This window comes from Balaenoptera borealis, assembly GCF_965194805.1.
Source record: "Balaenoptera borealis genome assembly, chromosome: 15".
Classification (NCBI taxonomy): domain Eukaryota; kingdom Metazoa; phylum Chordata; class Mammalia; order Artiodactyla; family Balaenopteridae; genus Balaenoptera; species Balaenoptera borealis.
Window position 1 is genome coordinate 41,212,665 of NC_138871.1, and position 25,604 is coordinate 41,238,268.

At 41.3% G+C, this 25,604-nt stretch overlaps 1 protein-coding gene across 7 annotated transcripts in view; it reads left to right on the forward strand.

The window, feature by feature from the left end:
- LOC309612449 (uncharacterized protein) overlaps positions 1-25,604 on the forward strand; it is a 774,344-nt gene that overhangs the window by 402,795 nt on the left and 345,945 nt on the right. For 4 of the 7 annotated variants that reach the window (XM_082358359.1, XM_082358354.1, XM_082358355.1 and 1 more), the window contains exon 5: positions 21,461-21,755. The exons of 1 other annotated variant lie outside the window; for it this stretch is intronic. In XM_082358359.1, the coding sequence (XP_082214485.1) occupies positions 21,461-21,630 (170 nt within the window). In that variant the 3' untranslated portion in view covers positions 21,631-21,755. Of the gene's footprint in view, positions 1-21,460; positions 21,756-25,604 lie in introns of those variants that run through there. 2 more of the 7 variants (XR_014235131.1, XM_082358357.1) reach the window with 1 other exon arrangement.

A 25,604-nucleotide genomic window follows, 5' to 3' on the forward strand; every position in this document is an offset into this window, starting at 1 on the left:
GTACTGAAATCCTAGTTTAAAATAAAGAGCAGGCATGTTATCTCATTTGACCCTCATTCACATCAACCCTATGAGGATGGACCATGACACAGAGGCCCCCACTCCTCATTGCCAGGATGGCCCCAGCTGAGCCCCTTACATCCAAGAGCACCCACTCTGCCAGCATCACACGGTTGATTTGAGGATAAATGAGTGAAAACAGAAGAACGTGTCTGAAAGTTTTAAGTGTTGTATCCATGTCATTCATATTTTAATCTAGGCATTGTGTATTGCATCTCATATCCTTAAAAGTCTTCAGAGTGCACAATGTGGGCACTGAGATTATGTGTGCGAACCCAAGTGTGCACAGGGCTTTGAATTTGAGCTCCTGCCTGTACTGACAGTAAGAGAAGTAGCAGAGATAAAGGTTGGTGATTGGAGTCTAAACTCTCTACTTAGGTTCTCCAGATTTGCCCCAAGGTTACCTCCCCAACAATGACCTTAGGAAGCAAACAACACTTTTTAAAAAAAGACTGATGCCATACAAAAGAGGAAAATAAGGAGACACATAAAGGAGGTTTGGAAATGTGAGGGAGAAGAAAGGAGGAAAGAAACATTGTAATTGCTAGTGGTATTTCAAACTGATTTTAGTTACTATTAAATTAAAATTACAACTGGATGTGAACTGACACTTTCTACCCCTTAATGTGTTCTGGCGCACATGATAAATACTTCGTTTAGTAGATTTAGAAATTCTTGATGAAACATCATTAGCAGGCATGTCCTTACAACTGAGTGCTCACAGGTACAGATAAGAGCATCTCTGTTGCATTTGGCGTTTTTTAGATTTTGTGCTTTTGTTTATTTGTTTAATCTCAAAATGCAACCACAGCCTCTTCTGTTTAACATCAATCTTGTTTCCCCTCCCTCCCCAATCCCCAGTTCTCTTTTTTGTACAGTGAGGTCTCAGGGGGTATGGAGGATGGGGTATGGCAGGAAAAAAAACTATTAGATTATAACATTTTATGGATTGTCAAGGCTCTAATGACATTAGCCACCTAACTGCAAGGTAAAACCCTTTGTGATGTCATATAACAGGTTGCCATGGGCTTGACAAACCTTTGTGAAATAAGCAAGGGAAAGGAGCTGAAAAATGCCCACAACACACATCTCTCCACCACACCCGAGAGTCTATCGCCACCCATGGACATCCCCTTTTTGCTTATTAGCCCCTGAAGGGCATTTTTAATATAAAATATATATAAAGTCTTCCCAAATGAGAAAGGTCTCCAAGTCTCCAATTTAATTGGAATGGAAAATGCTAACTAATTGGCATCAAAATTTGATTTGTGGGAGAAACCTCCTTTTTGTTGGAAACACAACAGTGTGTCTGGGAACACAAGCCCAGTCCTTCAAAAATCATTCGTGAGCGCCACCGAGGAATCAATTAAAGTTGATTTGGCATATCTGCTTTTGACAAATATAAAGAACTCTCTGATTAGGCAGAGAAGAAAAGCAGCTTTCTCTTTCTTGCGCTCTCTTCCTCTCTCTTTCCTCTGCCTCTTCCTCTCTTCTCCTCATTTCCCTTTAAAGGCAGTAGGTGTCAGAAGGGGGTGGGTAGTGATATGCAAAACACGGCTTCCGTAACCAAAGTAGCCTGCAAAATTAGGTGTCAGCATGCAAAGCTTATTGATGTATGAATGTGGAAAATGAAAGGCGGCAGTAGACAGCCGGGGCTAAAGGTGAGACAGGCACAGCGAGAGCAGCTGTAGATCCACGTCAAGGTGTTGCTATATGAGCTCGGGTTTTTTCTGGAGGGCCACAGCCTAACAAGGTAAGCCTGGCCATGAAATGATGGAACAATACAATATAGGCACACACAGTGTGAATACCAAATAAATTGACATGGTGTCACACCTCCCCCTCCCCCCCACATACCCCTCCTCCTCCCGTACTGCCACCCGCCCCTCCAAAGGATGCCAGTGTATTCATTAATAAATTCATATTCTGAGTTTTCAATAAAAGAAGAAAATGGCAGTGTAAACTGGAGTTACTTAGTGACACCCAGCTCATTGCTTTTTATTGTTGCTTGCAGCTACGAAGCCTTCACAGTGCACTAGTAGAATTTATTACTGTCTGTCTCTGTAGCAAGTTGGCGAAGTGCGCCTTTTGAAGAAAATTGACCCACACTTCATGAATATGATGAAAAATGCCAATAACACTACAAAGACGAAGCTCTTGACATTACTCTGCAAAGAGCTAAAAGACAGTAATGAAAGTATTGCAATTACAAATCATTACCTCCTCTCCAGCCAATCGCCACCTTCCCTCCTCTTTTTTTTTGGACCACTCTCGAGCTCTGCCGGCTGCCCCAGGTGCTGTTTTGCACAGCATGATGGGAGACAATGGAGGGTGGGTGAAAGCTCCAACTGGCCTCTGGAAGAAGGGAAAAGGAGACAAGAGGAAAAGAATGGAAGGGTCAGAGGGAATGTGACAAAAGTGCCCCTCCTATTGCACCTGGAAAAAGAAGGTATAAGTGAAAAGTTCTTAAAGCCAGTGGTCAGAAGGTCATGCCTTTATTGTGTGGCCTCTTCCATCTGAAAAGTGGACTAAGAACACCCCACCCACCTATTTTCTTGCTAGAACTGTTTCCTTCTGGTGGGATCTTTTTAGTCTGATTTAGGAAGAGCACTTTTAATCTTTTATCTTTTATTATATGCTAGAACTCCAATTCGGACATTGGCAAATGAATTATCAAAAATGTTTTTGATAAAAAACATATATTGGTGTGTTTTCAAGGTAAGAAAGTGGCCTATCTTCTTATCCTGAAGAAGGTGCTGAAAAAGTCTAAATGAGAGAGAGAGAGAGAAACTAACTTTAGACTATTAACTTTAGACTTTAATGTGTTGAAAGGATGAAGGCCCTTGTCCTTAATGTTTTGACAGCTTTCTGACATGCATCTTCTGCTGCATGGGCTTATACCGTTGATCTTTAGAATCTTGTTTTGTTTTGTTTTTTAATTTATGGGGGCTTTGTGGAGGTAGTGTATGAATACATGCATTTCTTGACTCCTGTATGTCTGCCCTAGAAAGACAGCAGAATCATCCTCTGCTTCTGCTAAGATAGGAGGCTATTAAAATTTTTGGAATTTTATACAGAATATATGAAGTCAGAAAGAGAAGCAGGGAAGAAATTATAAAGAAAAGAAAGTGGCAGCTTCAGAAACCTGCCTGGGAGAGAGGAGAAACAGAAGAAGAACAGATACTGTGGTGTAGTTACTTGAGTTTGAGGTGATCCTGCTGCCTCCAGATACCCTTTCCCAGCTCCTGCGAAAAGGTTCATTTTGCTCTCTGACGCTGCTGGAAAGCCTACTAATTGGAGATTCAGTTTGACTCCATAATATCCCGTTAGAAACACAAATTTCTCTGGGAAGGATAGACTATAAATCATTTACACATTAGTATGAAATAGCTGCATCAGATTTACTTTCCTTCTAAAATCTAGCGAAACTTTTGATTTGTCATAGGACATGGAATATTTTGCATCATGCAAACTGAAGTGGGGAAAGGTAGAGACTAAGTCTAGGTGGATATGGACAATGTGGGGCTTAGAACACCCTACAGGAATTGATTTTAGGGGAGAAGAGCAATAGATGGCAGAAGATTTTTCTAGGCGAGAAGGTGGAATTGGAGCTAAAATAACTTAGCCCATTTCAAAATGTCGTATGAGGTAGCCCTTTGACCAGAAAATGGGGAGAAGGCACACTTTCTCTTCCTCTTTCTCCTTTATCTTATAGTACATGTTCCTTAGCCCTTTTCCAGGACCCAGAATTTAGGTTAATTGAAACATTGTTGTGAATCAGCTTTCATTGTCTAGTCTGCGAGTCTGGGGACCCAAGTCATCAAAAAATCATTGTTTAGATGTCAGAATGCATTGTAGGATCCAAAATCCCAACTTATTAACTGCAACTCACACTCCCAGCCTGGGATGGGTACCATGAGCTCTGGGGAATGGACTGGTTATAGGTGCCTGCTGGGTGGCCATGCCTGCCAGATGCTTGTGAGATTGAGAAACAACTATGGCCATTGTCCTTCCTTCAGGCAAGAAAATACTTATATTCCAACAACTCTGAACTTACAAAGCTTTTATTTCATCTTTTTAAAAACCTCTTACATTTATTAACACATTTGCTTACCTGATGATCTCATAGCTGAGAACATCCAGGTCCAACAATCCAGGCCTGTGGACCAGTTTGTTGCTAAGGACCTGAGGCAGGAATAACATTACCTAGCACTTACATCGTCACACCTCCCTACCATATCCATGGTATCTGTTACCAACAGACTAGTCATTTTCCACCAAGCCTCAGAATCCTTTCAGGAAACTCCTATTGATTGATCGAAGTTGGCATGCCAGAATAGACCTATTTGTCATCCTTGGGCTTACCAGGTCATTCAGTGTCAGTACCCCTAGCAAACTGTTCTCCCTGGGAATAGCAATTGGCCAATGAATCTCCTAAAGGGGAAACCAAGCCTCTGAGCCGTCAAGATAACAACATGAGATACCCATCTCTCATTCATTCATTCCTTCACTCCGCATAAATACAGTGAGTGCCTATTAATTGCCTGGAACTCTTCTGGGCCATGTAGCTACATCAGTGAAACTCTCTAAGGTTTAACTATGAAGAAAGACCACGTGGCTAAGCTGTCTAATACATAACTGGGAACTGGCCTACCAAAGAGCAGGGCCATCTGGGTGGAAGATAGAATTAGATGGCGCCATCTTTCTTTACAGGGCAACAGTGCAGTGGGAGGAACCTACAGAAGTAAATATAAACTAACACTGGGGCTCCTGACTAGACAGACTATGGATTAGTACTGCATGAAAGCTTTATTCTACATTTAAAAATGAGATTTGCAATAAATTACTTGGCTAGAAAAGGACAGAAATGACTAGGAGAGTAGCAACCACTAAGAAATAGAACTGAGATGCATACATAAATACAAATATGACACAAACTGTATATCTGTAAGTATCCATGACGCTAAATTTGCCCAACCATCAGAAGATTTTGCATATGCTCTTCTACTCTCTGTGTGAGTCAAAACATGGCTTTTCTTGTAGAAAGGGTGGTAGAATGAGACTGGAAATGGAAGCCAAATGGGCTCCTTGAGGAAGGAGACTATGTTTGTACTGCTGGGTCTAGCATAGTGTCTGGCATATAATCGGTGCTCAATAGATAATGATTGAATCAGATTGTTCAGAACTCAGAGGAAACAGGAGTGTCTTCAAGGGTTGATTTCAGGTCTCGTCTGCTGGACATGCTCAGGAAATTTGATAAATGGAATTGAATTTGATATGATACTAGAGTGCTTGCATGAAAGTGCAGGGACAGAGTAACTAAGTAATATAGACCCAGATTCTCAGTAAATATTAGTAGATACTCATAAATTTTGGTTTCTTTTCCCACTTCCTTTCATTCCTATTGGCCCAATGTGTGAATTAAGCTAACACAAGAGTAAGGTACTGTAACAAATAACTCGCCAAATTTCAGTGGTTGAACACACTAGAAGTTGATTTCTCACTAAGTAACAGTCCTATGTGGGTATTCCTGGTTGTCAGAAAGCTTTCCTCCATATGGGATTAGATTTCTTCCATCTTATGGATTTGCCATTCCTTATGGCTTTGGAGTCCTCCATAAACAGCCAGCAGACAGGGGAAGAAAGTGTTCCAGAGATCCAAAACTGAACTGCTCACATTCCATTGGTAAAAACCTTTTCAGACCCCTCCTGATGCAAGATGGGCTGGGAAATATGCTACCTGATGGGGCACCAACTTCCTAGTGAAAATTGTGCTCTGTGGAAGTGGACCAGGGATTTTTGGTAGACAGTTAGCCACCTTGCACACATAGGTAGGTGGTCAAGCAATGGCAGCTTCAAGTATAATATGCTTCAGCTCGTCAGATCTTCCCTACCCACTGCCGCAGATCAAATTTCACCAGCAGTTGTCCTTTAAGTTTATTCTTCTTACAGCTCCCCACTCAAAATTCGAAAATGTGAGGCAGCAATAACACATTTAAGTAGTTCACATTAAGGAAGGCAGTTGAAGATTGCTGACCCTTGGCTGCATCATCAAAGAAAATAAATAGTAAGAGGCTGACTTTAGAATCTGTCTAGGGTCATTCTCATTGTCTAGGCCCCAGGTGGAAAGTAAGTCAAAAAGAGTCTCAGTAAGCTGATGGAACCATTCAAGAGATGACATTTCTCCCAGTCCTGTCAGGTGGATGCTTCCTGATAAAACAATAGAAGGCTCCAAGGGAAACCCCTGCCAGCACTTTTGTCTTGGTGTAGCTCCAGTCAGAGAATCCTCTAAAGCACTTCCCAGGGTCTCTTAACGTCTAGAGGCAGCAGTGTTTTCCAATTTTCCAGCATCGTTTGTCCAGTACCAGCTTCCTCCTCTTCTGGGTGTTTAGGGGCTGTCTTAGTAGGAAAAGTGTAAAAATCCAATGTGAGAAGTGCAGTAAGTGGGCTTTGGTCTGAGAAACTTCTACAGGTGGCAGAAGTAAAAGGCCATCAACAAGGGTGTCAGACTGGGGCTCCTTTCACCCTAAAACAGTCATCTCTGTCCTTCCTCATACTCTCTTTGCCAGTGTGATCTGTGTTAGAATTGTCATTCAAAACCTATGGAGACAGTCCGATTCCAGCTTTGGGGCGTTTTCATGGGTTCATTAGGTTTACGTACTTCTTGAACGTGGATTTGCTTTTAACATTCTGATTGGTTTCCACCAAGGCTGATAACCTTTTTATGAGTGAGCAGAGTGAGCTACCTTGCTTCTGAGGGGCGGGGGCAGCTGTAGAGCTCAGGAGAGGGCCTGTTTCATTGCGCTACACCACCATACTTCTTGGTGGAAATAAACACCCAGATTATTGAAAGAATGGAGAGATTTGTTGGCAGTTCTGGGTCAAGGTAAGTCAGTAGTTACATTTTTTTTTTCTGTTTAGAATTACACTGGGGAGAGACTGCCCTCAGGTGCTTAGGAAACTGGCTCTACCTCCTTGTCACTTGGCCACAGAAATTTGAGTGGGTTTGTATACGCAGCTCCTAATATTTCAGGCCATTTACTTGTTTTGTAAGTAATGCAGCTTCTCCCTCAAGTTTTGCATTTGCTCTAAACTAGATGACCATGATGCCTTGGCTAATGCCTTTTAATATCTAAGCCTTGTACATCTAGTGCTTGGTTAATAACAGGGAAAAAGCTCTGGTGACTTACCTTGGCCTCGAGAGGGAAAAAAACATCCTTTTAATAATCTGGGAGTTTATTTGGATCGAAGGCATACTGCATGTTACACAATCTTCTTGTAGACCTGCACAGGTCACAAAGCGGCACCCTTGTTTTTTATGAAGTCAGCAAAGATGTATAGGGGCCAGGCTTGCTGCTTCTCTGAGAGCCTTCAAATTCATCTTTAATATGTAACCTACTAGCAGAGCAGAAACCCTCACTAAGTTTAATGGGCTTTTCTCTGAGAACTTTTCTAAGTGTCTAACCTTTGTTGCAATTAAAGGTACGTTTTCTAAATGTCCTTAAAATGGAGTGCACACCCATTTTTAAGGAGTCAACCCACAATCTCTCATGTCTTCTCACTTTAAACTTTCTCTCTGACACTAAACTGGGAACTACTTGAGGGTAGGGACAAGTACATCGATCAGTGTTCCAAATAGAAGATTGGCTAAATACATGAGTCAGACTTGTTGAGTACATGAATGGATGAAGGCTTGTCATTCACTAGTGAATCTCAACCAGGGGTGATTTGCACCCAGGGGACGTATGGCAATGTCTGGAGACATTTTTGGTTGTTACAGTGGCGGGGAGGGAATGCGGGGACGCTACTGGCATCTGATGGGTAGAGGATGCTGCTAACTCCTACAATGCACGGAACAGTCACCATAGCAGAGTTATTTGGCCCAAAATGTCAATAGTGCTGAGGCTGAGAAACTACCGTATACATCCCACAATATCACACGCATTTGTCTGGAAGATGGCCTTTGGACTTTGGAAGATTCATTCAGCAAATATTTATTGAACATTTTCATGTTGAAATTCAACCATGGCATCCACCCAGGAAGCTCTCTGACATTTTCTTTTTCCTTACCCCACCTCCCCTTTGCCTGTGCTGCCTGCCCTTCCCTTTCTGCACAGTTTTCCAATAACCGTAGGGGGAAAAATGAAAGTATACTGCAGGAGGGAATGTCTAGCGTCAAAAGCGTGGTTCTTTCTAGTTACTAATTTGATTGTAGCCATGTTTTTTTCTGGACAATTCCTTCAGAAGATAAATATGTTTATGCTGCCCGTGCTGCCCTCGCACAGCTTAGGAAGCCCTTTGGAGATGGGCATCGAAGGTAAAGAAACACATTCACAGGATGTTTACTCTAATGGTGCTCTCAGAAGCAGCTGGGACGTTTAAACATATGCTTCCAGCATCTCTCCCTATCTTCACATTGCTGATAAGTTGTGGAAAAACTGTAAATACAAATAATGGACTCAGTTTATTTTTAATTAGAAGGCTGCTGCTTATAGCTGAAATCGTGACACTACCAAGCATGTCTTTCTCTCATTTGGAAGGGAAGAATGGAGAGTTCCTAGGGTTTTGAACTTGTGCCAGGTTCCCTGAGTCTCTTGGTCTCTGAGTCCCTGCAAATCCAATGTCATTCAGTGGCATGTGACCATAGGACGATTCTCTGCACTGCTTAATAATGTTTTTAGGTGTAGCAAGTAACGCTGTTACTTCTACAAAGTTGAAGAGATGTTTTATTTTTCCTTTTTCTTCATATTTAACTGTTAACATCTATCCCTCAATTCAATAAAACTTGTAGAGTCATATTTATATTTAAATTGTTATTTTAGGTACATGGATAAGTAATGTTATGTTGCTCATATCTCCCAAATAAACATTATTCTGGGAATATAATATTTGTCCGTAGACAAAATTTCTGAGTCTCTTTTTTTCCCAGCTATAAGATGACATAGATAGACACAGCTAGCCTGGTATTCTGTTATTTTAGGATGTCCTGGATGTTGGGAACTTTCACTGTTGTCTCAAACTTCTAACGGAAGTGGAGAAAATGCCTATCTATGCAATACCCAACTGTGGAATTCCCTGGTAGTGCGACAAAGAACAACCACATGAAGATCCAGCTCTAGGCCCATATGTCCCCCAAAATGCTGTGATTTATGAAGCACTACCTGCTTTGAAAGAGACGTTTCTCTCTTCTTCTCTGATACTTGATTTTTTTCCCTACTGAGTTAACATTTCCTGTTCTGCAGTGGTATGCCAAGCTTAAATATGATGACCCATGGAGAGAAAACTTTATGCTTAGACTATAGTTAGAAAGTCTAAGAAGAGAGTTTGATTGTTTAAATGGATGTTCTGGCAGGAAAACAGGTTTAAAGAAAAGGAAATATGAAGAGATATTTTAGAACTGTGCTGTCCAGTGTGGCGGCTGCTGGCCACATGTGGCTATTTGGCTCACATTTGGAATCTGCCTTATTTTTCTACCATATGATGCTGCTTTAGAATGCTGTCTAGGAACAGCCTTGCCTTCCAGAGCACATTTCCATGGCCTAACAGTGAATTTGGCCTACAGTTTTAAATTTTCCATAGTTTGGCTTAACCCAAACAATACCGTAGTTTCAAGTTCTATAAGCAGTAAATTCCAATGTCACATGAAAGCCCTAGAATAGGGGTTTCTCTTATGTAATCAAGTCAGTGAGTGGATGCCATTGTATCTCTGAAAACTATAAAATTAAATGCAAAGTTTTGAGTGTGTGTGAACTCCACTGGAAAGTTTCTTCGGAATCGCCTAAGGATCCCTGACCAACACCTGCGTTGTGTAATTATAGGGGACCACTATTGCTATAGAATTGAATGCTGGCTGAACCATATAGAAGTGAAGGTGGGCAACATGGTGGTGTTGCCTTGATCTCAAACGGTTTAAGAACTCTCATCCACGGCGAGGAGTCTAAGTGTGGTTCTACCACTCTTTTGTGCTTTAGTCCTAGATGACTTACTGTTGCCTTTAGAATAAAGTTCACATTTTCCAGGATGGCATCTAAGGCCAATTATATGTGAATTGTTTTCTACTACATATCCATGTATGTTCCACCAACAAAAGCTCCATGGTCTCAGAATCTGAGCTCCATTTAAAAGCCATGGCTTTGCAGATGCTTTTCCCTCTTCTTGAAATTCCACCAAACCTTCGTCCATCTAAATTCTACTTAACATTAAACTAGGTTGTAAGACAGGATAGGGAGAACATATTTGCTTATTTCTTATAGGACTAATACATCAAACATACAAGGACTTCCATAAATTAGTAATCAAAAGAAATAAATACAATGGGAATGTAGGCAAAAGATAAAAATAAGAAATTCAAGGAATAGCAAGTTATGATCAGTAAACATGAAACTCTGCTCTATCAGTAAGAACATTTTATTTAAATTTTGGTGTTCTGATGTGCTAGATATCGTTTAAAACCCTTTCCATAGGCTAATCATTTAAATAAACACAAATAAAAATAGTAACAAATGCTACTATTGGTGAGGTAGGAGAAATGGGCACTCTCATATATAATCAGTGGACTAAAATTGTGCAAGCTTTTTGAAAGCTATTTTGGTAATATCTAATCAAAATTTTAAATGCACACACCCTGTGACCTAGAATCACACTTCTAAGAATCTGTCCTACATAAATATTAGGAGGGATGCATAAAAGTATAGGTACAGGGCTTTCTCAGTAATGATCTGGATTGGTTAAATAAATTCTGGAATAATCCTGTAATATAGTCATTGAAATGGAATCAAATTGACTAGTATGTGAAAAGAAGTATATGCATTGTTAATTGGAAAACATACATAGTGTAAGATATATAACTTGATTTTACTTTTTAAAACAAAGTATTATGCGTGTATATGTAGAGGTACTAGTGCTATATTTATTGAGTATTTACTGTATGCCAGGAACTGTTTATATTCATTTTCTCATTTATTTCTTAAAACAGACTTAGAATACATACTTTTATAAACACTACTTTACATATTAGAAAAATAACACAGGGAGAAGTTAAGTAACTAGCCTGAGGTCACAAAGGTAGTTGGTGGTTGAGCTATGACTTGAAGCCAGCCAGTTAGATTTCAGAGCTAGTTTTCTTAACCTCTGTGCTTGTGTTGGGAGAGAAGGTGGAGTGGCGCATTTACAGGAGAGCAAATTACAAGTGTTAAAGCCTATGCACTGCACTGATAACACTTTGTAAGCTGGGACTGAGAGCAGGGAGGAGAGACTTACACTTTTTTGTTTTATACACTTCAGTAGACTAAGAAGGAATGAAGGTCAGATTCAGGGTGATTTTTCTATTTTGTGCTTTTCTATATTTTCAAATATTGTCTCCTTTCTATATATTCAAATATTGTCAACTGAATATTGAACGTGTGATGCTTTTGTCCTGGGGAGCATAATCTCTAATCGCTGTTTTGAAGTGTTAAGACTCTGTTCAGTCTCTAGGAAACCTTTCCCAGTCTTTTCAGTAAGAATCAACAGTGCTCTTGTCTGCGCTCCCTTTAGAACCTCCCCTCATCGTGACTTGTAATGTATTTGTTTTGATTATGTCTTTCTCCTGCCCTAGACAGGAAGCTCATTGAAGGCGGGGATGGCATGTAGTAGGCATTCAGTTGCTGTTTGTCGAATGGATGGTTGCATGGGTGGATGGATAGAATGAAAAAGGCATGGGTGCCACTGAGGGATTTTCACCTGGAGCGTCAGCTTCCTTGCTGTGTTATGAGCTCAGCGTTCTAACAGGTAGCACTGCTGGCACCTCTCTGACTCACCATGAGTGCCTAGCTTGATGCCAGGATGAAGCAGGGCCAAAAATGACAAGTGCTATAGTTAATGTAATTTTCTTGGCACAACTTTGGGCTTAAGAAGAAGAAGAAGAAGAAATGTGGCAAATCAATTGTTTGAAAATTTGTCAGCCTGGGGTGGAGATTATGAGAAATGGCCTATTCATAGCAGAAAAAAAAGAAACTTAGGAGCAGCCTTACAAGGTCGACTCTTTTACTGCAGCCTGCTATGAAGATGAAATAATCCCCGATAAAATAGAAGAATGTGTTGTAAGCTCTCAGTTCAGTACCTGGCACTTGGTAGGTATTCAGAAAAGGTACCTGTGTACATACATATCAAAGGAATATAGCTTCCATCAGTTCTTACAGTAATCCTGGGAAGGAGAGTAAAAAGCTCATAGGCATCATTTATTATTTTGTATGATTTGAAAATTTATTCAAGAAAACAGCTATAATCTATAAGAAAGAAAAAACAGAAATGGAACTCACTTGATTATTGATCTGCTCCTGTATTCTCTCTCTGTCTCTACCCTTAAAGATAAGGGATTGATTAGTTAACTGGGGAAGCAATCATACTTCTGAATTATCAGTTTGATGCCACTGTAAACTTGGAGTAATTATTTCTTAAAAATAACTGTGCTGAGTTGAAAGTACAGGCTGTGTCTACAGCCCTCAGCAACAGACTTGACTGGTGGTAGCCACAGGCAGAATTGGCCTCCTTGGTCTACTGATCCTGGCTTAACCCTTTGAAGGCCCAGCTGATTTTCAGTAGATGTGCAAAGGGATGATACTTGCAGGGATTTTCCTTGCATGTATGCTTTCTGTGGGATCACTCAATTAATTATAATTGTCCTGCCCTAAAGAACATGGCCCTCGGCAGACTAGGGGGTGTGACCCTCCAGGGGTTTTATTTCAAACCTTATTTTACGGAGGGCAAGTCAATCCATGGACTCTCTTCCTCAATATTTAATCAGTCAGCAGGAGTTTCAGTGTCACAGCATCTCAGTCTTCACCAGAGAGTTACTGAGTCTTTGTGGTCTCCTTCAAAGAGAAGAAAGCAGGCTGTGCTTGCAGGTCAAGAATAAGCAGGGTAGATGTTACTCTCCCAACGCCCCTGCCCACCCCTCCTCCCACTTCAGCAAGGGCCAGGATATTTTGAGTGGGCTAATTGCTCAAACCCAGGAGCAGGAAACCTGTTTGTAGCATCTGTTTTGGTGCAAGTTATTTGTAGAGGAAGAGCACCAGTGGAAGAGGTAAAGAAGGAGAAAGAGGATGCAGAGGTAGAGGAAGAGGAGGAAGTAGAGGAGAAAATGGGGGAGGGGAAGGGGAAGGGGAAGGAGACAACTATATGATGACCACTTTAATCAGAGTCATCCCTAGAGATACTGAACTATCCTTTGAGCAGGTACAGGGCTCAAGGCAAAAAGTACATTGCCACCCTCTCTCCCCCAGCCCCCAAATCTCTACCATTTTATACAAGGAAAAGGATGCTGAATGTCAGAGAAGTCCTTATAGGAGACAGACCATCAAAGGCTGGAATATGCATGTGTGTTAAGGATGGAGGAGACTTTCTTGGTGGTGGTGGGGAAAGGGGTTTCTAGATTGCTTGTTTATATGCATATAGGTCTTAGGTCATTTTTTATAACCTTATGGAGAGCCACTTTCTTTCTTTCCACAGACCCTCTAGGAGCCATTCAAACTGATGGTCCTAGTTGCGTGAGCCTTAAGAGCAGTTCTAGCTCTGGGCTTTTGTTGAAGACCATTCCTTGGTCCTTGAGTTGTCCAGGAGAATTTCCTCATAAATATAGAGACAAAGTTTATAATATAAGGACCACCATGTGCTTTTGAGTACCTACTACATTTTTGTACCCAGCGCTAGGTGCTGTACAGAATACAAGAAAAGTTCAGAATCTTTGCCCTCAACTGATTTACTACCTAGTCATTAGCCAAGATTTTCCTGTAAGATAAATACTTAAGTCATTTAATCATGCAAGTTTTGGGGAGCCATTTGTGAAACACATAAATTGCCAGGTACTGGGCTAGGCAGTAAGGTTTAATAATAAATAAAACAGTTTTTGCCTTGAAAAAGCTGTTGGAGAGAGTAAATATTAAATTGTGTTGCATGCACTGTGAGACCATCAAAATTCAGAAGACTGAGGGATCAGCACAGATTTTTCAAAGTCATAGAGACCAGAGCACACTCCTAGTAAATCCTCTTTGAGTGGTCCAATCTCAATGTGCATTTGTGCATTCATTTAGTAAATTTTTGGGACGTAGTACAGGTGTTTCAGCTAGAGTTTGACCCCCGGTTAGGAGTTTGATGGCAAGAGAGGGAGGGAAACTTCAGAAGAGAGCTACATGAGTAGACAGGTGAGATCTCAACTGGGAGCTCCAGAGGATTCTTGCTTGTCCTCCCATGTTATAAATGAGGAAACTAGGGCCAGCAAGAGGGAAAGGACTTGAATTCAGGACAGGCAGCCTGGAAAACAGCAGCCCTTATCCAGGTCCTCAGGATTCCTTCTGCCTTTACTTCTTTTTCTCAAGAATGGAGCACTGCACTCTCTGAGCACAGAGGAAGGCTTGAGGCTCTCCAGGGACAGAAGCCTTGGTACAGTCCATTCTGGACATTGAAAATGACAGCAGCTTGGAGTACATCAAAAAGTAAGTGAGGATGAGGAGGGAAAAGAACAAGAGGAAAGGGAAGGAAGGGAAAGAAGAAGGAAAGGAGGAATAGATATGTGTATAATGGGCCAGACACTCTGCTAAGCTCCTGAAGTGAATTTTCTCCTTTAATCATCGTATCAGTCCTATGTACAAGGTAGTTATTGCTCACCTTTGCACATCAAGGCACTGAGGTTCAGAATACTTATATATCTTGCCCAAGCTCACAACCCAACCAGTGGTGAGACCAAGAATCAACCCCATATTTATCAGGTTCCTGAGTTTGTGCTCTAACAGCTGCATTGACTGCAAGAGGAGAGTATCCAGATGACCTTATACTTTGACCCCTGTGGTCCTGTCCTCCCTGCCTGGTATTTTGAGGGAAGGTGAAAGTGCCAGATGTCATGATATTCAAGTGCCAGTGTCACTTGAAACTTCACTTAATCTTCATCCCTCTCTAAAGATGTTATTATAAGTCCTGTTTTGCAGAACAGGAAACTGAGGCTGGGGAGCTCAAGCAAGTGGATTCAAGTCACCCAGCTTGTAAAGGACAGAGCTGATATTCAAACCAGATCCTTTGACTCCAAATCCATGTTTCCTCCTTTATAGTGTGAGTTTCCAAGCCATGGAAGGGAAAGATCCTTTGCAGGTATTTGAGGGCCAACTATAGCATGTCTACAATTTCCAGCTTGAGATGGAGCCCAGAACCTAAGAATCTTATCAGCTTTATTTCTCTGCCTGCCCTCAAATTCTTCCCTTGTGTTTTATCTTGGAGACAGTTTCTAGGAGTTGAATATGAACCATAATTCAAGGACAAGATTCCCAGGCTCCACATGTCCTGCTAAAAACTCAACTTCATAGAGGTGTCTAGGCCATGCAATCTGTCTGCATAATATCTTTCCTTTGTAGAGAAAGATATTAGGAAAAAGATGACTCTGTAATGGCAAAAGACATGACAAGCACCTCCGTTATCATATGATAACCATCTGCTTAAGGAGTTAGAGCTACTAATTGGTCTCTCACCTTCAATATAAAAAATGCACCTCCAACTTGGGGTTATTGTACAGTTCACACATCAAAATCTACATTAAATGAACCTTCAAGCTGTGGCACAGACCACAACTTCTTCTTTTTTTTTTTTCTGTCATAGAAATTGAAATGACTGCCAGGAAGGCATGGGGAAAGCTTCTGCGACAGATGGAGGGATTTCTGAGGCCAGGGAAATCTGTACTTTGTATTTCTTAGGGCTAGTTTGAAGCACTCTCCAAAGAGCCAGCCTGAAATGCTTAGGGAGGTCGGTCATTGAGTTGCTAAATGTAGACTGTCTGATAGTGTTAGGATTTCAGCGTGTAATGATCTGATAAAATCCTTGTCCTCATGAAACTTATACTTTTCTAGGTCTTTACCTGTCTATGTCAAGATGGATTCTGAGGTAGAAGTTGGACTTAGAAATAGGCAGAGAAAATGCTGCTCACATAGGATAATTTAAGGACACCTCAAAGTCTGCCCCCCCCCCAAAAAAAAAACTGTTCTGTCAACTTGTTACAATGTCTGAAATATCACTATTAGAGATGCACTACTGTTCTGAATTTTGAATTTAGAAATAATCTCCTAGTAAAATGCACACATTCTTCCACATGTATTTCTTTCTTTTTCTTCCCAGTACAGACTTCTAGGAAGTGGGGATGTTGCAGTGGGGGAGGTAATGTTAGTAAAAATGAAATGGTTCACAGTTTTGTTGAGGTTGGACCTTCACACAGTATTGGGATTGAGCATCTTCTTTAGCTACTATGGCAGTATTGTAGGGGCACAACTTCACTCAGAAAACCTGACAGGCTAGAGACTGATGGATCTATATGAAGAAGATGCCAGTTTGTTTCTGCAGTCAGGAGGGTCCAAGATCACTCCCTTTCATTCTCCACTGCTCCCTGAATATCTGTAGAGTTAACTACGGAGTCACAATTGCTGTGACCAACTGATTACCTTCATAAAAGTATGTTCTTGTTTCCCCAGAGCCACCAGCCCAGTGGAAATCCATTTGCTACTTGGGTCTGCAGTTTTCTGTGGTTGAACCAATGAGAAAGATGATGACTGCATGAAAAAAAAAAAAGATAAAAAGTTCTTCCAAGCCATGACTAAGGTAATGAACAAAAAAGCTTGTGTGACCCCAGGGTTCTTTGCTTCTATTTCTTCAAATGACTTAAAGGCAATGACCTAATTCATGGGCTTTCATCCTGCTGTCACTCCTAGTTGAAATGTCCTCCTTCATCTTTTCTAATCATTTAAATCCCCCAGTGCCTTCCAGGTGTAGAACAAGACTCATGTTCTCCATAAAGCACTTCCTTTACATTTTTGTCTACATAGTCCATTCTTCTGACCTTTTATTGCTCTTATCATCTCCTTAGACTCTTATCATTTTATTACTCTGCAGTATTATGTATCAAGTTCACAGGCATTCTTTGTTATCTCTCTAACTAAACTATAAACCCTTTAAGGAGAGGGATGGTATCTTATATATCTCCAGTGCTTAATGAATTACACAGCACTGTAGCACTTTCTGAATTTAATTGAATTGACCCATTTATCACCAGTTCAGCTGCAATGCTAAGTTGCCAGCCTTGAGTTGGAATGAACAGTGCCAAAAGAAAAAATATTAAAGTTGATCAAGTCTTCAGTAGAACAGCTCCACTAGAAACCATAAATTCCCCGTGAAGGTCAGATGGAGAACATGCTTTGACTACGTAACCCTGGATCACTGTGAGCCAGTGGGTGAAAAAAGGTGAAGGGTGATTTAGAGGAAAGGAAGAGAAAATTAAAGATTAGGGAAACTGAAGACTATATTTTGAGACCATAACCAAGAGGACAGTCAATCATCATGTGTTTCCAGGGCAAGTGTTTGGTAGTAAAGGATGGTTTTAGAAGAAAAACACTGGGGCAGAGAACAGGTTGTTCAGCTGTTGATGTATGAGCTCCTGGAAATAACTGGGAGAGAAGAACAGTTCTGGAACTGGAAAAACACCGTTGTGGAAATGAGAAAAAATGGATTGGAAACTCCTGGCCCAGAGACTAGAAAATATAGGGCATACTTTGGGTAAAAGATTGTACAGAGCCAGCCAAGGTGTATCTTGAAGACTATCTAGTAGCGTTGTGCACAGTTACCCACAGAGAATGCATGGGCCATTGGGGGTCTTGACTCCTTTCCCCATTCAGGAAGGAGGGGTGGAAAACCACCGACAGGTGGAAGACCTCGAGGGGTGGGATGTGAAGGAAATGAGACTGTTGGGAGTTTATTTCAGCCAAGGGCTGATTATCAGCTGCCCTAACCCATGTTAAGGCTGCAGCCCATCCATCCCAGTGGGGCAGATTATCCCTTGGATAAAGACAAGATTGGGCTCTGGAAAAGAAAAGGCAAGTGGAGAGCAAATCTTTACCCCTCCATTCCCGATCTCATTTCATAGGCATTCAAGAGCTTGGTGTCCCTACAGGGTGTGTCAAATAGACTACTTCTTTTTGGCTGTGTCTACCTGCCCTGAAGTTTGCTCATTTCTGAGGATGAGATTTGTTGTTGCTGCTGGAGGGAAAATGGTCTGAACTTGGGAAAGACTCAGAAACCTATAGCAATGCTTTCATTCTCTTTCCGGGACTGATATCTCTCCATGTCCTTGGGCAAGACCCTCTGTTTTCCCATCTCTAAGATGGGATAATAACTGCTCTGACAGAGATATCATGGGAATAAATCTATTTGCCATGCTTCTCCCTTTGAAGTCAACAAGGATGCGTTATCATTACTATAACCACCCTAACACTCTCTCTTTGAAGACACAGGCATAAACCTGGAGGCATCTCAGATACATTTAATTGAGTCCATTTTTCACCCAGCAGAATTATAAGGAGGAGGACTAACACATTTGAGTGGGAAGAGACAGCCATGTGGGTGGAGGAGGAATAAAATGGTAAGGGAAGATTTTCACAATCCTATTATAGTCAGAAGCCCAATAATAATTATGTTAATCAGGAGCACCACCTGACTGTTTTTTAAAATATAAAGACCATTCATGAGCATTCTGTAAACATCAATGAAAAATTTGGGTGGCCTCTGGGACTGGAAGCTGATTTCAGGGGTACCGTTTACAGGTGAGGAAAAGGAGCCATGGTCAGGAGTCAAATGAGGAGCAGAAAGTTGGAGAAATTTGCCTCATAAGGCAGGTTTGTAGCCCACACATCCTACTTTGGTGGCAAAACGGTAATTCCAAAGAGAATTCCAACTTTCAGCTGCATGCCTTTGTTATTCAAGATTCAACCTCAGCACAAAACCTGTGGGTGATTTTTCCCTCTTTCTTTTTTTTTTCTTTTTACTCTTTCTGGACTGATTCTATTAATTTCCCTCAATGGCACGTACAGCCCTGCACTGACGCTGCCATTGATGATCTCCTTATTCATCTCGTAGCAGAGAGGCCATTTGGATGAATATATGTTCCCCATTTTCTTTGCATTATAAATTCAGTGTTGTGGGGAAAGGAGCGAAATGTAATGGCAAAGCCTCCACAGAGAAATGTCCCTATCTGAGAAGAGGAGTTTTATAGGGGGGAACAATTGACAGCCTCTCAGTACAGTGCGCACATTTTTCTGTACAACTGCATCACCACTAATGATAAATGAGGAATGTTTGATAGCTGGCTCCGTTGTCTGACAGCTACAGTTTTGGCCAGAGGGCCGTGGCAGGCTTTAGACTTCTGTTCAAAATGAGTTAAACATATTAGGCATTATGAAGGCACAGAAGCCTCGAGAATGAATGCTGAAATGAGGGATCCGGGTAGGCTCCTGGGTACACAACTTGCAAAGCAGATGTCATTCTAATAATGTGTGATATAGAACATGCCTGGCCTAAACCCTGCTGGATGAAATATGAAGCCCCGTTGGTGATATTTAATACCACTTTATGAGGTGCCATCTTATAAAGACAATGCCCGCCGTATGTGGGATGCTTAAGGTATTTTGCCAAAGGCACCGGGAGGTATCTGGAGTAAGTAGAAGTTTTATTATTTTATAAGCCTTTACTTTGCAGTACTTCTGTTTCCACATTATTGTGGGGACTTGCTGCCCTAACCCTTTGTCGAGTGAACTTGATGAGTGGCTTGCCGGTAGATTGACGGATAGCCCTCGCTGTTTCTGGAAGAAAAGGCTAGCTCCCTACCTAAATGCATTCTTCAGAAAGCCCTCAAAGTGGAAATACAGCTTTGCTACAAGCATTCTTTGAGCAGGGACTTTGAGGCCAGCATACAAAAATATTGCCATTTTTCAAGTGGACCATTTCGAGGGTAATAGAGGATTTGTGTAGAATGCAGCTACCGGAACACATTTTCTCCTTCCTCTACAGTTCCTGATGCTGGGGGCCTACCAAAGCTTCCAATTTTGGGGTCCCTTTCAGAACATTCTAAGGTCAGCAAGGCTTGTGAACCTTAACCACAGCATCAGTGTGGATCTCGCTGCCCCTGAAGTCCTAGAAAATCTAAGCTTGTGAACAGTGATGGCCCAGGGCTGGAAGTGATTCTCAGGAGGGAGGTGTGCAGTGCAGAGAGAGAAAGGTCATTGCTGAAAACGATGAAGTGATAATAAGAGTACCCAACTTAAAACACAGCACATTTTACAGTTCTTTTCCAAGTGCATTCACATTTACAACTCACATACTCCATAAGGCATTCCAGAATTTAAGAACCGCATAATTGACCAGACTCAGGATGCTTAGGAAAGCCACCACACATTACATTTCTGAAACAGTGTCTGTTCTCCTCATCCCGGTGTTCTGAGCAGTGCCATTTGTTGAAGGATCTATTAGGGGAAGGGTCTCATATTAAGTATTAATTATGGATACAGTGGGTGAAAAGAGGTAGAGTTTTTAATTTTTTTGTTGTTGTCGTTTGGCTGCGCCGTGCGGCTTGTGGGTTGTTAGTTCCCCGACCACGGATTGAACCTGCACCCTCAGCAGTGAAAGCATGGAGTCTCAACTACTGGGCCACCAGGGAGTTCCCTAATTTTTTTTTTTTTTAATGAAGGAATGTTTTCATTTTTTTGAGAGCTTGGAGAAGTAGAAGCTGGATCAATGAAAGAACTTCCCAGCACATCTGCAAAGTAACATAACCAAGGTCAATTACTTCAGAATTCAGGATTAGCTCTCTGGACAGACCTCTGCCTAACAGCCTGTGCGATTAAGCAGTGCCCTCTGTCAACTGAAAATGGTCTGGACGATGCCCACAGCCTGCTGTATGTGTGTGGCTAAGAAGGATAACTCTTTCACATGCAATTGCCTTTCTGTCACCGTCAGTGGAACCGTATGCTAATACATAGTCTGGTTCATTTGTTTTCCAGTGGGTTTATACATATTTTTCTTGTTATTGTTATTGTGTGATTTAGTTAAATATTTAGTAATTGATGAAATATGACTGCAAGAAGAAGGGGGTTGCTCCTCTGTTATTGAAATGCATGCTTTGGGACCACTTGATGAAAGCAAGACACTGAAAAAAAGTGTGCTGTTGAATTAGACGTGTGTAAGACATCTGCAAAGGATTGGGGGAAGATCATAAAAATTAAGAGCGCTTTACATTCACATTGCTTTGCAAGTGTTTTAGTTCTCACCCCACTTTAAAGAAACTGAAGTTTGAAATTGTAGCTGATGGATGCTATGGATGTGGTTTATGCAAGAAAGATGACTTGAACTCCAAACAGCTGATTCAAAGACAATAAACTACTTTTATAAGTTTTTAGATAAAATAAATGTTTAAAGTCTCTATAGATGATTTTTTGCAGTTCATTTTTTAACAGACTTGTTCCATTCATTATCCCACTCTAGGTCCTCATTGTAGAGGCTCTGAATCGATTCAAGCATAATGGTTACTTGCTTCAATGAGGTGTATTTTTATTCCTGTTTTTCAGGAAATGAAGGAAACTGGAAAAGTTTGGTATTAGAAATAGAAGGACAGTGTTACAGAGTAGGAACAAGAGCACAAGATTTGGAACTTGATGACCCAGCTCTGCTACTTAGTACAAATAACCTCGAGGAGGTACGTCACTTAACCTTTCTGGACCTGTTTCCTCATCTGTAAACTGAAGATAATGATTTTCTTCCCTATCTACCTTGCATAATTGCTCTGACTAGCAAATGGTATAATGCGAAACCTTATACATCATCTGTGAATATGAGTTACCTCAGCTGCTGCTACTACTGCTACAATTAATACCGTGCACCCACTTATTACTACTAGGGTGCTACTGCGACTAGGGAGAGTAGGCACGGGTTCTCCTCAATGCCACATGGTCTCTTCTGGAAGAACAGCTTTGCTTCGGAGAAGGAGAGAGTGCTCAATTAAGGTTTCGAAGACCATTTTCTAGTTTGCTCTTTGCCCCTCACCCCGCACGAGACTCTGGAGGAGGCATCCCGGTTCGTACTTGTGTGAAATGGGGTGGGTGTTACTAACCAGCAGTTTTCAAGCTGCTTTTCTTCAGGACCTAGGTATCTGCTTCCATCCAGTCAGTTCCATTATTATGTAATTTTATGTAATGTTTCTATGTAAAATTTTGTTTAGAGATGAAAAATAAGTTAATATTAAAAAGGGCTTACAAATCCACTTCCTTAATGGAAGGAAGGTTCCTTAATGTCTCTTTTGGCTACAAGATTTTTCAACTGGTCATTCTGTTAATAATTACGATCCCAGTACCCTGACTCTCAGATGCTGTGGTTGCTTATTTCCCAACTCGATCGCCAGAGCCAAGGAGAACAAATTGTCCAAGCAATTAAGTGTCTTGCATATGTGTAAGTGCCAGCTTTCAGCATGTGGTCTGGCCCTTCCCTTTGTGGACAATGGCAGGCTCAAGGTCCATATGACAATATTTTCTATGCCAGACCTCAGGTCCATCCTTTAAATGGGACCTGAGACCCCTCACACTTCTCAAGAAAATCAAGGGGATTGGCAGATTGGTCATTGCCTATCATTTTTAACCAAGGTGTTTTGAAGGCCTGTGTGCCCCTCTCCAAAATACAGGCATTAAAGAGAAGAATGAGTGACTGCTACAAATGCCTTATTTAAGTCTCTTTGTATAAAATCCCAACTGATAGTGCTTTTGCTGTATATATCTTGATAAATCAATTGGGGAGAAATTCATATTCCAGATGAGGAGTAGAGAAGCTGTGATTGGATGTTATCATAGGGCCTAGCCTCTGCCCCAGGGAAGGTATTAAAAGGAATCAGATTATTTCTCTCTTTACATCCCTTTGCTGGAAAGTTCTGAGGTTGGTCTTCCTTCTGTTGCTACCCCACTTCCAGCTGAGCCCTACCCCTACAGCTCTGGGTACAACGTTGCTATGTCCATTGAAGACTCCCTCACCAAGAGTGGGTCATAACTTGACTGCTTAGCATAGGGGATTAGGGGAGCCTGAAACCTCTTGACTGGACTCATTCTCTTGAGTCCTGTAATATCCAACTCATTGTGATCTAAAGAATCAGAGAACTACCGAGGCCAGAGAAGAGAAGCGTCCCTAATTTTCGTAGGTTTCTGAAGCAATGTTTTTTAGTACTGATCCCAGCAGGCCCAAGGTCCTCAATTGTGTTCTATGAATGTTCACCAAGGATGTAGGAGGCTCTTCATTCTGATTTGCATTTGCAGTGAAGAAGGAAGCTCTGCTCTGTTGCTGGCCAGGCAGATTAATCTCCACCTAGTGTAAAGGTCTCATTTTTCCCACAGTAGGGTACAGACTTTTGCCAACAGGGTCAGATACCTGAATGATTCAGGTAAACAATATTTTGGTTGTTGGAGGGTTATGACAGGTACTGTATACATGGTTACTTATTTCCAATGCTTTAGAATTCAGTACTTAATTTTTGGAATAATTAATTTATGCAACATAATTTTATGAGATACATACCATTGCCATTACTTAGGAGTTACAGATGCCTATCCAGAAACATATAAATAAGGACAAAAAGAATTCTTCCTGAGGGTTAAGCTCTAAAGTCAACATCCACTGGGTCAGAGCAAAGATAAGAGAAACCTCCTTACAGTGATGGAATGACTTCCAAGTTCAGAAATACCTGGCTGCAAGCCAAGTCACTAAAGTGGCAAAATTACACAAATAATATGCTTACCAGAGGAGGGACTAATCAGGTATAAAAGTAGAAAAAGAGGAGGATCCCAGCTGTAAACTATGGCTCATCCAAGTACCATCCAGGGGAGAAGGAGCCTCAGTTTGCTAATGTGATGCTGTGGGCAAGATAGGTATGTCAGGCAACACCATCTGCATGCCAACCATACAACTGATTCTTCTTGTTCTGATTTATACAAACTTCTGAGGAGAGTTCACCTTACCATGAGGCTCTAGCCTTGGGAGGAGAACTACCTGGGCAGCCAGACCCAAGGATTTTGGTCTAAATGAGAGTAGTATTTCTCATTATAAGTGAATAAATAAACACTCAGGTTTTATAATTCTCTTGAGCTTGACTTGCATGAGTCTACTAGTAAGATGTGGGCTGTTCTTGGTGTGCTGACAAATCAGTTCCCAAAGGGTGTCAGAAATGCAGACCAAATCCTAATTAACCATGGATGCAGTTGCCTGTGTCCATCAGGGTAAATGCACCAACAAAATGATCGTGGCCCTGTGAGGCCTCATGGGAGACAGCTTGTTGGCCCTCCCACTTAGGCACGCTCTTCTGTATGTCTGTACTGTGACACCATTTCCCCTAATTGGAATTATCCACTGGTGATAGGCGAAGTGAGTGCACATACCAGGAGGTAGGTCGGATCCCTGTGACTCTCCTTTCCTCCATTTTACCACAGCAGACAAAAGAACTGTTGAGTCCTCAAGTCTAGAGTTGAACATCTTCAGCTTTGTTTTTGTCATGCTTAGACCTTGAACACTGGGCCTATTTTCAGCAGTGTCACCATGATTTTCTCTCTATTTAGTTTTTGAATTCTGAAATTTTTCTTTAGGGGAAGAAACTGAAAGGGTAAAAGATAATTCCAGCTTCTCTACCTCTGCCTTAACCAGCATCAGGGTGAGAAATTAAACAACAACAATAAAAATTTAATCTGATTCTCTCACATTTAATGAGTTACCACCATGGCCAGACACTGCTTTACTTAGTGGTGAGACTTAACTGACGGACCATTTCTGTTTTCACGTTGCTTTCAGCTTGGTGTATGGGAGGGGAAAGTTCCTCTTCTAATATCAGAACTCTTTTGGCAACTATTTCTTGTTATAATGGTTATTTATGGACCCCATGTGCTCAGGGGCCTTTTATGCCTTAGCCAATAGACTCAACCTTACACCTGACTCTAGAAAAATACCTGTTTGATCATTCTAGTCCTGGCAATACTTCTGAAACTTTGATGCTTCCCTTACTGGTGACTGTAGGTCTGTTCCAGGTAAACTACTAGTTAGCTCATTAGGGTTGGGATGGTGGGGGAAATGCTCTGCTCTGGAGAACCTGAACTTTCTATGGGCCATCTACATGTATCACCCACTGGATCTGCATGTCCAAAGTACTGTTTGTGTTCACATGAAATCAGAGCACTGTTTTTTCCTACATACCTCAGTGGGTGTCAGTGGATTTTGATTCTTGATAATTTTTTTAAGAAATGGAATTTTGGAAGTAAGGTCAGCCAATAGGGCAACTCAAGACACCTCTATCCAGAGGGTCTCCTCCTACCTTTGAAAGACAAGTGCAATATGTAGAAAGAAGCATCCCTATTCACTTAAATATCCTCATGCCCATAGTTTGTAGCTAGTTATAAAGAGTTATAAAGACTTTAGTTTCTCATTTATTTACTAGTACCCTGATTTATAATTCTTGCCAATGCCACATCTGGATACCCTGAGCTGTCTCAGAATTCTTAATGTGTCCCCAAACACAGTTAATTTAAATGATATATTTCATAAGCTCATGCCATATAGCTATGTAAGAGAAGAGTATTTCTTGAGACTTCAAAAATGATTGAGGATGCCAATTTTAGAGTGTAGTGACAATAGCTGGTACGTATCTAAATGAGGCATCCAATGCATAAAGTTATTATAAGACCAGTTAGG